The sequence below is a fragment of the Sardina pilchardus genome, chromosome 16, assembly GCF_963854185.1.
Source record: "Sardina pilchardus chromosome 16, fSarPil1.1, whole genome shotgun sequence".
Lineage (NCBI taxonomy): Eukaryota > Metazoa > Chordata > Actinopteri > Clupeiformes > Clupeidae > Sardina > Sardina pilchardus.
Window position 1 is genome coordinate 24,485,707 of NC_085009.1, and position 17,500 is coordinate 24,503,206.

General features: G+C 44.4%; 1 protein-coding gene across 3 annotated transcripts in view; it reads left to right on the plus strand.

Annotated features, from left to right (window-relative positions):
* Positions 1-17,500, plus strand: part of LOC134060563 (phospholipid-transporting ATPase ABCA1-like) — a 258,600-nt gene that overhangs the window by 32,235 nt on the left and 208,865 nt on the right. For all 3 annotated transcript variants that reach the window (XM_062517294.1, XM_062517293.1, XM_062517295.1), the window contains exons 8-10: positions 4,232-4,318; positions 4,879-5,080; positions 13,020-13,159. In XM_062517294.1, coding sequence (XP_062373278.1) covers positions 4,232-4,318; positions 4,879-5,080; positions 13,020-13,159 — 429 coding nt within the window. The remainder of the gene's footprint in view (positions 1-4,231; positions 4,319-4,878; positions 5,081-13,019; positions 13,160-17,500) is intronic.

Consider the following 17,500-nt stretch of genomic DNA (forward strand, 5'->3'; position numbering starts at 1 on the left):
GCAAGGCGGGGCGATGAAGAGGAGGGCAAGGCAGGGCGATGAAGAGGAGGGCGATGAAGAGGAGGGCAAGGCAGGGTGATGAAGAGGAGGGCAAGGCTGGACGGTGGAGAAGAGGGGTGGGGGCGGTGTGGGAATGGGGATAAAGTGATAAGGCCAGAAGCATAACAGAGAAATGGGGGTGAAAACAGCACTCTTTTCTTAGAGCTGTTGCAAAACTGTGGTGACAACATTCTGTGAATTTGTGTGTCTGTGTGTGCGCGCGCGCGCGCGTGTGTGTGTGTGTGAGAGAGAGAGAGAGAGAGAGAGAGAGAGAGAGAGAGCACAGCACAGTAAAACAGAGGCTCAAGGTAGGGCTTACCAGCTGTGCTGTGGTTGTGTGTAGCTGTGGTTTGGTTTCTGGTGTGGTGGACTGACGTCGGGATATGGAGTGCATTTGGAGTGCAAGAGCTGGGTCAGGTCAGGTCAGGTCAGATTCAGAGAGTGGCTGTGCTTGTTTGGTGTTAAATATAGACCAACTGCACCCACTGCACTACAGACTAAAGCTGTGGGGGATGACAATGGAACACCGTTGTTCTTAGACCCAGCTGGATGAGTGAAATGCACATACATCACTAAGAGCATAGTTGAATATTAGATGTGGACTGTGTGGACATGTCTCCTTTGAAGTATAGTGTGGTTGCAGCCTTGCCCAGTTCACCGGTCTTTGGTATTGATTGCCCTCAATGGTCCTTCCAGGCAGCGCTGCCTTCAAGGCACTACTCCCCTCAGTTTAGGGGTAGGATGAGGGTTGAGGGGGTTAAGGTTAGGAATAGGCTAAAGGTAATGCTTTTTAGGCTGTGCTGCCTGGAAGGTGCCATTGGGGGCAAAAATCACCATTGAGCCAGTTCACCCAAATGGTTGTACTGGGTATGACTCTGGTTAACAATATGTACATTGTTATTTTTTTATGGCACAATGGCACAATTTAAGCCAGAGTTTCATCTGTACTAATCAGATGTGCTCACAGTACTACAATGCCTCTTGAATAGCAAGTGTTACAGATTCTTGCAAATTACATGACATTACATTTGGCACTTGACACGTTTCAGTAGAGGGACTATGCAGGTTTGGCGATTTCTTCGCTGTTTTCTTGTTTTACACTTGCATTTCTCTGCAGAGCTTCCCCTACAGCTTTAGTGTGTATATTTTACAATACTCCTCAATTGGCCAGTCTGCCTTTTCATGAGCATGCTCACGAGGCTGGTCTGTTCGTTGGTGCTGTTCCACCGGCCCAAACACCGGCCACCAGCTTAAACATTTGTAGCTTTTTGAAGCATTTCTGACAACAATTCTAGGACACATTTCAAAAAGGGAAGAGTGCAGTAAGAATAAGAATATCTGCATCAACGAATGCAGCTGTCCGGAGGGAGAATGCGACTGGGAATGTCCGCCTCCTTGTTGTCCCTGGCAAAGTTGCCATGGTCGTGGACACCTCAGGCACAATCAGGTGGAAAGTCAAAGGTCAGCAAGACTTGTTGTACAGTAAGTAGTGCTATGAGAGGAGATGTTGTCATTAGGATCATAAGGGCTCAGGAGATTCTAGGTTTAGGTTGTATCTGTCGTGGATCTGTCTGAGGTTTCTTCCTATATGTATCTCCAATTCTAGGGAGTTTTTCCTTGCCTCAAAATTGAAATTGAAATCCTGGGACTCCTGGGTCCCACTCACTTCCTTTCACTCTTCGCTGTCCTGTCTAATAGAAGGCATACAACAAGCCCCCAAAATATATTTAAACAAAATACTTCCAAATACTATTATGTGATGATGATGATGATGACTGAAACACTGTCTGCTGCTGCCTCCAGCTGGCCTTAACCTTTTCCAGACACTCTCCTTGGCTTGGTGACAATGAAACAGGCCATCTTCCACTCCTCGGCGCTTAGGAAGTGATTTACCCTCTGTGTTCCCGCAGACTGACAATGACTTGTCATGCTAATAATAAAATATGGCGGCAGCCGCACATCAATGACACACTCCAGCCCAACGTTGTAGGACCTCTGGTTTCAATTAGAGCTTCTCTTTATATCGCCATTATGCCACTAGGCTGTCATTGAGACGAGCTGGTGCTGAAGGATTGAGGGGACGGCGACGGCCATTGTGTCTGTGTGTGTGTGTGTGTGTGTGTGTGCATCCGTGTGTGTGTGTGTGTGCATGCGTGTGTGTGTGTGTATGTGTGTGTGTGTGGTGTGTGTAGAGAGTGTAGGCATCTCACTGACGTCTCCCCCCTAAAGCACTTTAGCTCACTGAACGTGTGAAGTACCCAGGGTCTAGTATCACCTCTTAATGCAAATCACTCCCCACACACACACACACACACACACACCACACACACACCACACACCACCACACTTACGCACACCACCACCCAACAACGTCGTCCTATCCAATGTATTAGCACTTAAAGCCTGCCCCCCCCCCCACACACACACACCTTCACTGGTGCTGAATTGGTGGAGTGGTGAGGGGTGTGTGTGTGTGTGTGTGTGTGTGTGTGGGGGGGGGGGGGGGTTGGGTGTCCCTAATGTCTATTGGGTCCTCTTTCGCCTCCTTGTGCCTTGATGCCAAGGGCAAAATTGGGCCCAAATGAATGCACTCAGGATGGAGCGAGAGTGGAGAGAGGGAGAGAGGGAGAGAGGGAGAGAGGGAGAGAGGGAGAGAGGGAGAGAGGGTGGGTGGCACGTGTTGGAGGAGAAATTGCTGGGCTAAAATTTGGCTGCAAATGACATCTCCTTGAATTTGTAAAAAAAAAAAAAAAAAAAAAAAAAAATGGCTCCTCTTTATAGGTTTTTTTTTCTGTCCTCATGAGTGACTCGGGAATTCTCCTTCCTTCACAAACTCTTCCTTCATCCTTTTTCTCTCCCCTGAACACACCCCTCCCCCATCCCTCCCCTCCACCAGCACTACCTCACCCCACCCCACCCCCACCCTCTCTTTTCAGGAAATGTTATGAAGTATTTTAGTTTTCTCAAGGTTACGGAGTAAAGCTCATTCCTTTGCTGTACGTTTCTTTCTTTAAACACAAAGGCACTAGTGGCTTCGAAATGTGTTATTTGACTCGCCCTGGGTCCTTCTTCAGGCCTGTGTGTTTCAGTACGAGTAATGACCTTGGAGGTAAAAACTTTAAATTGTCTCTTTACAATATAGCCTGAAGGCCTGTGTGAATTTGCTGTCTTGCATACAGATAAACTCGCCATTCGGGAAAAGGACCCTGTCCATTGAGAAACAGTTCTATGGTGCACTGACATTATGTTTACAATGAATGTTGTCAATTAGCGCGCATTCACACACTCATTCTTTATTTGCGGATGTTGGTGAATGCTCTCGTCTCAAACATCTTCTCATAAGTGGTTGTGTTTGGACAGTTTGGACTGTCCACAAAATTGTTAATAGAAAATGTTTTGTTTGCCTCTGTTTGCTTATCCAACTCCACTCCACTTTACTTAGACACTACTTACACTGAAAGGTCTTTCATGGTCATGTTTAGCACTAAATTCATAGGCATAGCACGTTTCAGTTGACTGGCGAACATCAAGTTGATTTATCATACAGTTCATCTGGCTAAACATACAGTATATGTTGGTCTTTTTACTATGAAAGACCTCCATGGCAAACCTTTTTTAAGCTCGATGGTGTTTTGAGCCCCCAACGTTGTCTTCCATTCAGCACTGCCACTTGCACTTAATCCTACCCCTAATCCTAACCCTAACCCTAACCCTTACCCTAACCTTAAACCCATGCCTAAGGCGGGGATCACACTAGCCAGCGGTAAGCGGCAGCTTTCCTATTGTTCTCTATGGTTCAGCAGCGGAACGGTGACAACGCTGGCGTAACGCTAGCGTTGAGCAAACTGTGAGTTGAACTTGGTTCAACTTTGAAGCGCAATGCTTGGCTCGTCACAATCAGTTTTGGAATGTTTAGGTATTTTAACCAATCAGATTCGTCTAAGGACGTAGCAACAAAAATTGAACTTAGCAACGAGATATAATGTTTTGGATGTATTATTATGGTCTGAGCGTTGCGTTACGCTTGCCGCTGGCTAATGTGATCCCCGCCTAACCCTTGCGCCTTCCAGGCAGCGCTGCCTTGAAGATAACGTTGGGGGCTCAAAACACCAAGAAACCAAATCTTCAGATCTTTGCAGTGGAAAGGGAAGCCCTAAATTTGACTCGCCACATCCTCTTCTTTTCCCTGCAGCTCCCCACAGTGCTGGACCTGAACCCTGCCGAGAGTGTCGAGCTCTACAGCCAAATGGTGACAGACGTGGCTCCTCTCGTGGACCAGGTTTGTCTCACTCTCCCTCCCTCCCTCTCTCTTCCTCCCCCCCCCTCTCCCTCTCTCTCCCCCTCCCCCCCCTCTCCCTCTCTCTCCCCCTCTCCCTCCCTCTCTCCCTCTCTCTCCCTCCTTCTCTCCCTCTCTCTCCCTTCTTTATCTCCCTCCCTCCCTCCCTCTCTCTCGCTCTCTCCCTCCCTCCCTCCCTCCCACACTCGCTCTCTCGCTCGTGTGGTGGTGGAGTGTGTTTGAATTTGAATGTCGGCCCAATAAAGGCGAGATATCACATTTCAGAAGCAAGACACCTGCTCCCAATTACAGGCCATTTCCCTGTCCCCGCCGAGTCTGTATGAAAATGAGGCTGGAATTAGATCAAATGAGCCTCAATATGAAGCGGCGGTGTTTTGATGTGTACAATATAGTGGCTGCCATGGCGTGGTTATTATCGCACAGAAGAGATTATGTGGCGGTATTATGTTGTTGTTGATGTTGATGTTGATGTTGATGTTGTTGTTGTTGATGTTGTTGTATGTTTTTTTTTTTTTTTTTCTTTCTCATTTCGGATCCCACAGTTTCTGAGGACTCAGAGGACTCTGCTCAGTATGACTGATGGTGTGGACTTCAGAAATAACCCCTTAGGTGGCCTAAGTGCACTGCTGTGTGCGCCAACGCCTGGCTCCAACTCCACTTACTCCACCCAAGCCAGGTCCTATTCATGGGCGATGAGTGAACGGACGGACAGCATTAACCAGCAGCCGACTCCAGGGAATGCTAGTAAGTCATGTTGTACATTACATTGCATTACATTTGGCTGACGCTTTTTAACCAAAGTGACTTACAACATGGTTAAAAAAAAATCAGAAAAGTGCACACGGATGTCATGGGGGCTGATGGTAGAGTAGAAGTTAAGGAGCTGGGCTTGCATGTAGAGTACCGGTAGCCTGTAAAGTTGTGGGTTCAATTCCCACCTTCCACTGTTGTGCCCCAGAGCACTTAACCCCTAGTGTCTCCGGGGACAACGGCCCTTGTGATATAACTCCTGTGATATACTGTAAGTCATAGTCGCTTTGGATAGAGGCATCTGCTAATGTAAACGATTCAACTTTATATCCATACCAAGGATATGGGTCAGGGCAAGGATAGCTGTGTCCAGAATCCCAAAGAGTCCCAAAGAGTAACATCACATTTGTATGCTACATAAAATTAACATTGAAATTGGGATTACAGTTGGTGTGATGCTCTGTAAGTATCATATTATTCATAGACACTGTTTTCCGCACATTGACACAATGTGACACACTGTGTTCAATTGTACAGTAGTTACAATCTAGCAATAGGAAGTGTTACAGATTGATATGTCTGTAGTTGTAGCAACGGCAATGAAATATAATAGGAAGTGTTACATATTTATATGTATTAAATGTTAGCGATAAGCTGTATTGATTTGAGTTTTTTTTTCTTCTCTCTAACGTATTTGTCCAAGCGAACACCCGTTGTGCCTTTCTATCAGATACTTTTTGCCCGTGGCTGTCTGTGTCACTTTAACACTGCGATGAATCTTTGATTCAGGTCAGTGTTTTAATCCTGACGAGATAAAAGCATTGGATCTGACATGTCTCGTAGGCCTACCCTTACGCCCAGACATCCCCCCTAAACTTAACCGAACGACACAAGACAATCAGAAATTACTCGACACAGGCCCCTGTCTCCTGGATCGGTCACATTCCTCTCACAACCACCCCCTTCCCTCCATTAAAAAAAAAAAGAAGCCCCCACATGTATGTAAGGAATCATGATTGTGGGCGATTGTTGCGATCACAGAGCCATTGTTGTGGGAAATGGGAAATTGCGGCGCTGCGTGTTTTTTGTGTGTGTGTGGAGCACGGCTGTTGCTGCTGCCCCTGGGAAATCATTGGGCTGGAGTGGACTCGAATCAAGCCATTAAATATGTAGACAGCTTCTGGAGCCTCTGTTTTCGTAATGGTCATTTTGGGATGCAGTGGAGCTTTAAGCCTTCTCTCAGTCGAGAGGGAGAGAAGAGGGCAGCAGGTGCTTAGATATTCATTGTTTTTTTGGTTGCAGTGTGTCTCTCTCGCTCTCTCACTCTCTCACTCTTTTTCTTTCTCTTTCTCTCTCTTTCTCTCTCTCTGTGTGTAATTCAGAAAGACACCATAGCTGAACACAGCAGTTGTCAGTGTGTTCATTTGAATTAAAATGTAAAAAGTGAAAGTGTTTCTTTTTGCTAATGTCCTCCGTCACTGTTTTGAAGGTATGCACTGTATCATAACGCTACTCAAGATGCAGTATATGAAAACCCCAGTCAACCCAGTCAATTTGCAGTATGATGAGTTAAATTATAGTGTAGCGTAGTTTATTGCAAATGTTTTACACATAAACATGGAGTGTTTGTAGTGCATCATAACAGACTTCATTTTTTTCCCCCTAAGAGGTTAAGATTAATCATTGATTGAAAACAAAGGTTATCATCAGAGATTAGTAATTTTTTTTTCTTTTCTTTTTCACTGACTTTGTCAAGAGTTCAGTGCTGGAGTTTTGACTGAGATCTCTAATATCATATGGGAGAGTTGAGCCAGAGTTTGCACGATCCATCATTTCACTTTGATACATTTTTCAGGTGTGCCTTTTTCACTCCCCTCTATGTAATGCATTGTGTACAACAGACTGGTTCCTCTAGTTTGTGTAGCAGCTGATGGGTGATGTGGTAGACTCCAAAATGAAGACGTTCAGCTATAGCGAGTGACATACAGTACAGTAAAGATGTCTCAGGCACATCATGCAATACACTCTAACTGATCAGGGATAAAAGGAATGTTTTTTTCAGCATTATGACACATGAAACAGGATACGCTTTGAATCTGGTCAATTGAAGTTTGTGTTAAAAATACAGAAAGCTTTTTTTTTTCTATTTTTTATTTGTTATTGACGCGAGCTTTCTGCACTATCTCTGGTCTTGGATAAACTGCTATCCTCAACGGAAAACAGATCATTCAGGCACACTGGTGACTCATTATGTAATGTATACATTTATATTCATTATATAATTTGTTATACATTATTTACATTTATTTGTATGGTAATGTTGTCCCACCATTCATTTTACAAATAACATCCATGCATGTTTTATAGTAATCTAACCGGTTTGGGTTTCTGTCACGGGATAGCGATAGAATGGGGAAATAAAGTGGGTAAGACACATAAAACATGTCTGGAATATGCACAGCACTACAACAGTAAAATTCAGTAGGTGTGTGTGTGTGTGTGTGTGTGTGTGTGTGTGTGTGTGTGTGTGTGCATGTGCATGTTTGTGTGTGTGTGTGTGTGTGTGTGTGTGTGTGTGTGTGTGTGTGTATGTGTGCATGTATGCACATACTGTGTGTGTGTGTGTGTGTCTGTCTGTCTGTCTGTCTGTCTCTCTGTCTCTGTGTGTGTGTGTGTGTCTATGCATGTGCACCTATTATGTGTGTATGCACATGTACTGTGTGTGTGTGTGTGTGCGTGTGTGTGTGTGCGTGCCAAGGGAAAATGTCATTAGCCTATTGGCCCTCTCTCTTCCAGCCATTACCCACTCAGGTCTTGTCTGCACCACTGCATCCAGTGCAGATACAGTACAGCGCCAGTAGAATAGACTGCACAGTACATGGTCAGCAGTGTGGAATCATGGGCCAAACTTTGAGCTGAACGTTGAGTACCCCACTTTATCAGGCTCTATAACAGCTTCATCCGCCATGATGATATGATTATTGAGGGGGGGGGGGGGGGGGGTAGCTCTGACTGGTTTTGATTACTGTGGGGGCGTACATACCCCCCCCACCACCCCTCCCACCCCCTCTATTTTTTAAGCCTACAGTATATCATATCATGTGGAACCCCCTCTCCCCCCATAATCCTATATCATGTGGAATTCTATCCATTCTGCCATTCTAGAATCAACTGCCCTAATCTGTGTGGCAATGCATGCAGTAGATACTGTTAGTGAGATAGAGGTCAAAATATCGAAGCCTATACTTACAGTATGATAACAGAGTCTCATACACTACGCAGACAAGTGTTTCTTTGATTATTTTATCTCATGTATTGTTTTCAGTCGGGCTCTCTCTCTCTCTCTCTATCTCTCTTATGTTCGAACATCACCTGATGAATGGCTAATATCCCGGCCCAGAAGTATTTCAATGCAAATCAGAATCGTTTCATTATGATTTATCTGCGCCGCGCATCGTTTGTCTGACACATTATTCCGGCTTTAGTCTCAACAATACGCTGTATTCAAACGATGCAAGACTGATTTCTCCCGTAATGTTTCAGAGAGGACTCTCAGTGCTGAGTCGACACTTGGTTTTGTTTCAGTCTGACAGTCTGTTATTGGCACGACTAGCATTAAGCTGTCAAGTGTGATCCCCCCCCCCCACCACCCCCCACCCCCAACCCACCAACTCCTATAAACGCCCTGTCTATCATTGTGTCTCGTCGTTTGTGATGGCGGTGTCATGTTTCTAAACAACGCTGTTTTGTTTCTGCTTCCCGCTACTCTCTCAAGGTTAGCTGTTCCGCACGATGCAGCATCAGCCTAATTGTTGTCGATGTTTGTTTTGTATTCTGTACAGTGTGTCATAATGGGCCTGTTTTATTTATGTTTTTGGCGAGCCACTATGACTACACATTTTCTGACAATTGACAGATTAAAGCTGTTTGTGTCAAAGCGAGCTAGGTTCCTTCCTTTAACTGATTTTGGACTTGCAGGGATACTTTCTGTGCGTAAGGTAACGATAAACATCTGATATGATTTATGTACAGTATATACTGTATCTATATATTTGTATTGTTTTTAGAAGTAGTAAGCGTATGGGTTAACGAAAAACAAACAGCGGGGGTGAAAGTGACCTCTGTGCTTATTATTCCTCTCACCCAGCTGTCGCTGTGTGTATGTGCGTGTTTGCATGTTGAATAAGCAGCGAATTGTAACAATTCTTCACACACACACACACACACACACACACACACACACACACACACACACACACACACACACACACACACACACACACACACACACACATACACACACTCATGCACGTACACACAGGCAATTTGAATAGCCAGCAAAGTTTTTTGAATGATGGAGTGCGTGCAGGTCTTGTGTTTGTGTGTGTCTGTGTGTGTGTGTGTGTGTGTGTGTGTGTGTGTGTGTGTGTGTGTGTGTGTGTGTGTGGTTGTCTCCAGGAGTCAGCCCAAGCTGATTAAATTCAGCAGGTAGTATGTGGGGCTGACTCCGGGCACCAGGCAATTATTTGGCGGCGCTGCCCCTGTGCAAAAATATGGATTTGGTTCCCCGACGCCGGCATTGTGCGACAAAATGGACCCTCTTTGTTACGTGGAGTCCTGCGGGAGAGAGAGAGAGAGAGAAAGAGAGAGAAAGAGAGAGAAAGGGAGAGAGAGAAGGAGAGGGAGAGAGAGGGGGAAAGAGTCCAGGAAACAGGGAGGATGGAGAAAGAGGTGTAGAGGGAAGGGAAAGGAAGGAGATAGGGAGAGAGTGATGAAAGAAGAGGCGAGGAGAGATATTTTAGTGAAAGTGGTGATAATGACAATAACAATGTCAATGACAATGAGAGATAGAGAGAGAGATTAAACGAGAAAGAGACACAATTAGATTTATGGATGGATGGATAAACACAGAGATATACAGTAAATGAAAAAATATAAGTGGATGATAGATAAATGAAGAGAGAGAGAGAGAGTTTGTGGAGTGAAATATGCACTTCATTGAACTATAAAGGCGCTTTGCTCTGATTAATTGTGTTTATTGAATAATAAGCTGTTTACTGATGTATTTAAAAACGCCAAGGGAGACTCTGGTGAATGGAGAGCGAGACCCATCTGTGGGCGTCACACCCTAACAGCTGGCCTGGATGATATCCATGGGGGACAAATGTTATAGCAGTCTGCTAGCAAGCAACCTCGCCCTTAGTCCAGGGCCACTCTCTCTCCTACTCAAATCTCTCCCATTCTGGAACATTTGTCCTTTTACCAAAGTCATGCGCATGGAAATAAGAATACCTGCTGTATGTGCGTTAATTGCTTTGAATCACCCCTATAGTGAGATCAAACTAATTGCCCGTTGGGTTCATTTGTGTGCTATACTTTACCCGTGCTCAAGAGCCTGGGAGTATTATCTCGGTGGAGGTTTTGTCATTTTGAATAACTACATTTTTAATCCAGTTTGGTAGTGCTGTATAAAGGACCTGAGCTACTATACTGCAAGTTGCTCAGCATGTGAGCTCTTTCTCTACAATAACATTCGGTGAAATGTAGTGTTTTTTTTCTTTTCTTTTGTCTTTGTTATGATGTAAAGGAGCCTGAGAATTTTTCTTTTTTTTTCTGCTTGGGTGATTTTTTATCTCGAGTGCAGTGTCTTACCCCATCCTTAGAGCTATTGTACTGTCAAAACATGACAACTTGCCTTGCTTAAAAGGCTAAATGTATGGGTTTTAAATTGGCACTTCTATACAAGTCCAGCTGCCGCTATGCTTGACCTTTGATGCCACAATGGACAGGGAGAGGTCAAACATGCTTTCAGATGAAAGCACAGCGAAACCAGCTGTGCTTATATTTCATATGTAATTCCTGTTGCACCGACACAACATGTTATTTATCCCCCATGCATGTAGACTATTCTTACCTCTATCCACATTGTTTACTAGCTATGGTGTATTTCATACAGTAAGTGATTCCTGTTGCACCAACACAACATGTTATTCATCCCCCATGCATGTAGACAATTCATATCTCTATCCACATCGTTTACTAGCTATGGTGTATTTTATACAGTATGTACTGTAATTCCTGTTGCACCAACACAGCATGTTATTTATCCCCCATGCATGTAGACTATTCATGCCTCTGTCCACATCATTTACTAGCTAGTTGTACTCCACCCAGTATGAAAAGGTTGTGGCTTTGAAAACAGCAAATTTTGCACAATAAAGAAGACAAGAGTTGATTCGTCAAAATGTTGTGCAAGCAACACAGCAACTTTGTGCATGGACTAAATCTATTTGAGTAATCATTGAGTAATCCACCAATATTTTATCTGAGTATTTTGCTCTTGGTATGATTGATAGTTTCAGCTGATTGATATTCATTTAGTTAATTTCTCATTTGCTGGTTGTTGGACTTCCCTCGTTGCCCGTCATAATAATTAAGGCCCTTTGTGTCTTTTGGAAGATGTTTTTGTTCTAACAGATGTGCCTATGATCATGTGCAATACTCATGGGATGGCACAAGTAGAGCATGTTGCATACGAGTGAGTGAGTGAGAGAGAGAGAGAGAGAGATCCATGTTCATTTAATCATTATGGTGAAGGGGCTAAAGTAATAGAAAGAAGCTTGTCATTGACATTCAAGAGAGTGTTTGTATGTGGTGGGGAGAGAGAGAGAGAAACTGCTTTGGCAACATTGTAAAATTTTACATGCATGCCAATAAAGCTATTTGAATTTGAATTTGAATTTGAGAGAAAGAGGGAGAGAGAGAGCGAAAGAAAGAGAGAGAGAGAGAGAGATAGAGAAAGAGAGAGATAGAGAAAGAGAGAGAGATGAAGAGAGAGAGAGCATTTGAGGAATATTTCACTTTTATTGTGCGTTTTTCTAAGATGGAAGGTTGACCTCAAATGGATCTAGCTCAGATGGCTGGTGGCAGACATACAGAGTCAGAAACAGATCAGGACCACATGGCGGCCGCATCAGGGCCGGGTGTGGGCCAGACCGGGCGCAGAGCTGCACTGTTGACTGCCCTGACTTCCCCACAAGCGTCAGAGGAGCGAGTGTTGCGTGTCTGCAGTCAGTGGGCGTCTGGATGTTGATTGATCTGCGGAAACGTTTCAAAACGGAGCCCTGCAGGTCACATTTCCACCATCAGCACGGCAGACAAGCTTTCTGCCCTCCCCTCCTCTTCCTCCTCCTCTTCCTCCTCCTCCTCCTCCTCTTCCCCACCTCGCCTCACATCCGAGCTCCTCGAAAAAAACTCGAAGGGAAAGTCAGTCTCGCCGCCGCTGCCGCCGCCGCCGCCGCTCCCCCTCCTCATTGCAAATGTCACTTCGGGGAAGGAGCCGGGATAATGTGTTACTCAAAACTCCTGTGGCTGTCAGGAGCGCTGACTCTCTCCCTCCGTCAATCCGTTCTCATCCCCTGCAGCTGCTGCTCGCCTCGCCTCGCTCGGCCCCCGCGCCGGTACAACTCCCATCCAAGTGGATTAGAAGCCAACACTTTCTGAAGTGTTGACGATGACGATGATGATGATGATGATGATGATGATGATGATGATGATGATGATGATGATGATGATGATGATGTGGCTTTATTGTTGTGGTGGAAAGAAACCTTGTTTGTGTTTGTGTTTGTGGATTGGATTAGATTGGATTGGCTTTCAGATGAAAACTTATTAAAGAGGAACTATGCAGGATTGGCGATTTCATCTCTGGTTTCGGTTTCGTTTTTCGTTTTCGCTCGTTTTATGCTTGCATATGCTTGCGTGTATATTTATACATTTATAGGCTATATTTAAATATATAAATTGCAAGCGTGGTTCTTTGTCTCAGACTTCCAGATGTAAACAAGGAGCGATCGTCTCCTGCAGAAAGTTGCATAGGGTCTCTTTAATTGTTTTTTTTTTTGTCTCCCCCCCCCCCCCCCCCCACTCCAAGGTGACTTCTGCCAGACGCTCATCGACACCTTGCAGGGCAATCCCCGTCTGAAGGCCGTGTGGAGCGCGCTCAGACCGCTCGTACAGGGGAAGGTTCTCTACACGCCGGACGCACCAGTGACCAGGCAACTCATGGAACAGGTGAGATGATCACACGGTGGCAAGCTCGAACGTTCCCATATGTCATACAGTAGCAGACTGCGGAGAGGAATGGATGATATCAATGATGCAGCAATGGAGATGCACAATCCTCGAAAACGAGTGGTAATCGAGAGTGGTGAGATAGTGACAAGAATGAAAAACTTCCTAATGTTATAGTTGACAAAAGTAATGGGTGACATTTCTGAGACAACAATAAGAACGAACATCATGCCTTAATGTTATAGTTTCCAACAGTAACGGGTGACATTTCTGAGACAACAATAAGAATGAACATGCCCTAATGTGTTATAGTTAACAAAAGTAATGACTGACATTTCTGACAATGAGAATGAACATGGCCTAATGTTATAGTTGACAAAAGTAATGGGTGACATTTGTGAGAGGACAACAAGAATGAAGTGTCCAAAATAACACCTGAAAAGCAGTGGTAGGTCAAATAGTGACACTCATCTTACAGTATGTTATCATAGTCAAACAAAGGAACGGGTGGCATTTGTGAGACAGCGATGGAATGCTCTCAAATATCACAACAGATGAGAGAGGGACAGGGATGAACACTCCCTTGTGTTACCACAGACAGGCAAAGGATTGGGTGGTACGTGTGGCAGTATTCACAGTATATTCTGCATGTTGACGAGCATTAACCCACCTCTGTGTTGCCATTGGAAACTCATCTATACAGGGAAAGGTGAGAAAGGGATGGTGGTAATTACACCATGGACATAGTGCTGCTTTTGGGGACAGTCATTATCGTCATGACTAGATGCAGACTAGACAAGGCTTACCGATATAACCCACTTCCAGTGAATTGTGCTAAGCTAGGCTAACAGTGGTAGACAGGGCTGTTGCACACACAGAGAAGAGGCATGTGTGTTTTTATCCTCGTATCTAACTGACTACGACAGCTGGCAAATCAGCTCATTTCCACTAAAGTGGAAAGTAATATTCTTTTATTTTATTATGTTGAATATGTGTGTGAACTTGTGTATGTGTCAGTGGACCCCCAGTCAGCTAATTTGTGGCTAGAGGAGTTTCCATATAATTTGTAATTCTCAACCACGATGGTATTTGTCCCTTGGTCCATCATGTCGTGCTGGAAAAATGATGTCAGGTTTGCACACGTTCAGTTCCTGCCTTTACCGCTGAAGAAGTTTCTAGATGCAAGCTGAAGGCCCCTCATTAAGAAGCAAATACTGTCTGGGTAGTACCAGTAATAAGAGTACAGAATGGGACTTGTGACACTTTATGAACCTCCCCTCAACAAAACAACAACATGTAAATGAGAGAGAGAGAGAGAGAGAGAGAGAGAGAGAGAGAGAGAGAGAGACGGATAGAGAGAGAGAGACGGATAGAGCCGAGAGGGAGAGAGGAAGTACAAATTGAGAGAATAAAGAGAGAGGAAGAAAGAACAGAAAGATGGATAGAGAGAGAAAGAGAACAGAAAGAAGGATAGAGAGAGACTGAGGGAGGGGAGTTGAAGATGGAAGAGAGAGAGAGAGAGAGAGAGAGAGAGAGAGAGAGAGAGAGAGAGAGAGAGAGAGAGAGAGAGAGAGAGAGAGAGAGAGAATAGAGAGAGAGAATAGAGAGAGAGAATAGAGAGAGAGGACCCAGAAGGGAAGATCAAAATAATGCATTTTTTATGTCTTCAGCTGAAATATTCAGATTACTGCAATTGGCCAGACAAACAACACGAATTTGGAGTCTGTTTCCAAGCATTGACACACGCACGCACGCGCATAGACGCATGCACGCACGCACGCGCACACACACACACACACACACACACACACACACACACACACACACACACACACACACACACACACACACACACACACACTGTTCTAAAGCATCCGGATGGCGATAATGAACAGTCGTTGTGCAGAGTTGGCCCTTCGTTCCCTCGGTGTGTGAGGTGCGCTCTGCATCTTCATCTGGCTGCCAAGCCGAGTGTTTACATTTGAACATCTCACCCACGCTAGTGGCAGGAGCATTCCAGCACACCTCCCTCCAGAGAAGAGGGGAGCCAGAGAGAGAGAGAGAGAGAGAGAAGATTGAGAAGATAGAGGATAGAGGAGTGAGCGGAGCGAGAGAGTGTGTGTGCGTGTGCGTGTGCGTGTGCGTGTGCGTGTGCGTGTGCGTGTGCGTGTGTGTGTGTGTGTGTGTGTGTACACGGGCACGTGTGTGTGTGTTGGGGGGGGGGTGAAGATGGAGGAAATGAAGGAGAGAGAGAGTGTTATATTTTACTATTATCTATTTTATTCCTATTCTTATGAAAATCTATTGATATGCATGTGTGTATGTCCAGAGTTATTGTATAATAACTGCCTTGGCAATATGAGCGACCTTGTCATGAAGCATTTCTGAATTGAATTGAGTGGGTCGGGGGACTGGGGGGGTCGGGGGACTGGGGGGGATGGGGGGGGTTGAAGATTGAGGAAATGATGGTGGGCGCTTCCAAGCACAAGTCCTTCCAGAGAAGAGGCGAGCAAACATGCTAAAACAAACAGCCCTGCTGTCAGGCGCAAACAAGCGAGACACGCCTCACTCACTCACAAGCTGGAGACTCACTCCAAGTCAGAGGACGTCACCATCATTTGGTTATTTCCCCAGTCATCAGCTGCGTTATCTAGGACTGCTGTGTTATTTCTCTCAGGATTAAGCTGCCACAGTTTCAGGCTTAACGTAGACCCGTCTTCACAACATTGAAATCAATAATATTTAGTAAATGATGTTCCCTGTAACTACACTGATAGAGCTTAACATGTGTTACTCAAATACCAGTTACTAAAAACTACAAAAGGCTAGCCTTGGCTGTATTTTTGATTGTTTACGATGCAAAAACAGATACACAGTCAAAAAAGACAGGACAGACATACAAACTATTTTTATAATTTCATCATGAATTTTGTCTTGAATATTCTTGGCACTGTTTAATAGGTTATTGACTATTTAATAGGTTAATTACTGTTTAGTAGAGACACATGGAGACAAAGGCCCACAACACAAGGTCATCAAGACACATTTCTTTCATTTTAAGTAATGCCCTTTGCAAACTGCGTTGTGATTATTTAATTGGAGTGATTATTTAATTGGATCTTTGATGCACTGATTCCAAAAGAGATCATCAAAAAAGCCATAGATTCTGTTTGATGATCTTTCAAGAAGTTAAGAAGATTTCAAGAGTGTCTATTCACTGTGTATTGAATCACAAACTCACTGAACAACCGACAATGGCCGGGTTTCCCAAAGTCGTTAAGAAGCTCTTAAGTCCTAAGAACTTCTTAGGAGCGTTCTTAGAACATTCTTACAACGCTCCTAAGAAGTTCTTAGCACTTAAGAGCTTCTTAACGATTTTGGGAAACCCGGCCATTATCTGTCTGACTGTAAGAAGTCGTGGGTGTAAGAAGTGAGAACTAGTGCCCTAGTCTTGTGCATATAAGGGCCGGGTTTCCCAAAATCTTTAAGAAGCTCTTAAGTCCTAAGAACTTCTTAGGAGCGTTCTTAGAACATTCTTACAACGCTCCTAAGAAGTTCTTAGGACTTAAGAGCTTCTTAACGATTTTGGGAAACCCGGCCCTAGTCTTGTGCATATAAGGACTACTAGGCAGAGCAGGATCAACGCCTATGTCAAAGCCCAAGGTCATTAACAAGCCTAACCAAGTAGAGCAGTGGTTCTCAACTTTTTCACAATGAGTCTTCACTTCAGAGAACAATTGACTCTCCAAGTCCCACCGTTATGAGCGCAGACCAATTGAAATATACTTTTACATTGGACTGTGGACAGTTGGACTGTCATTGGACTTTTTTTTTGTTGTTGTTGTTTTGTTTCCTAAGAGAGATAAAAAAAACTAGTTTGAATTGAGCAATTTTTCATTATATATGTTTTATAATTTGAAGTGGTTATTTTTTCTTAAAATAAAACATATTGGAGACTCCTACCACAACAGAGAGTCCGAGTACCATCAGTGGTACCCGTACCACAGCTTGCCTAAAAAGAATTTGCTATACCACTATGGCTGCAGTCATTCTTGTTGTAGGTAGTCCGTGGACTCTCACTGACTGAGTTGGATGATGTTCTCTCTCCAGATATCACAGGATGAGCTGAAAGCAATTTCAAGGTTTCTTGGTATACCAAAACAACACATTACTTTTATTATTTTAGTGCTATTCTAGGACTAGCATTTTACTGTGAAGAGGGCCTCCACCTCCACCATCCCCCATTAGCACCCACCTGGGTGATGCACGGCCGCCATTACGCTCCAGAATGCACGCAATTCATACCACACAACGTGTGAAATGAGTGCTATTCTCTGCTTG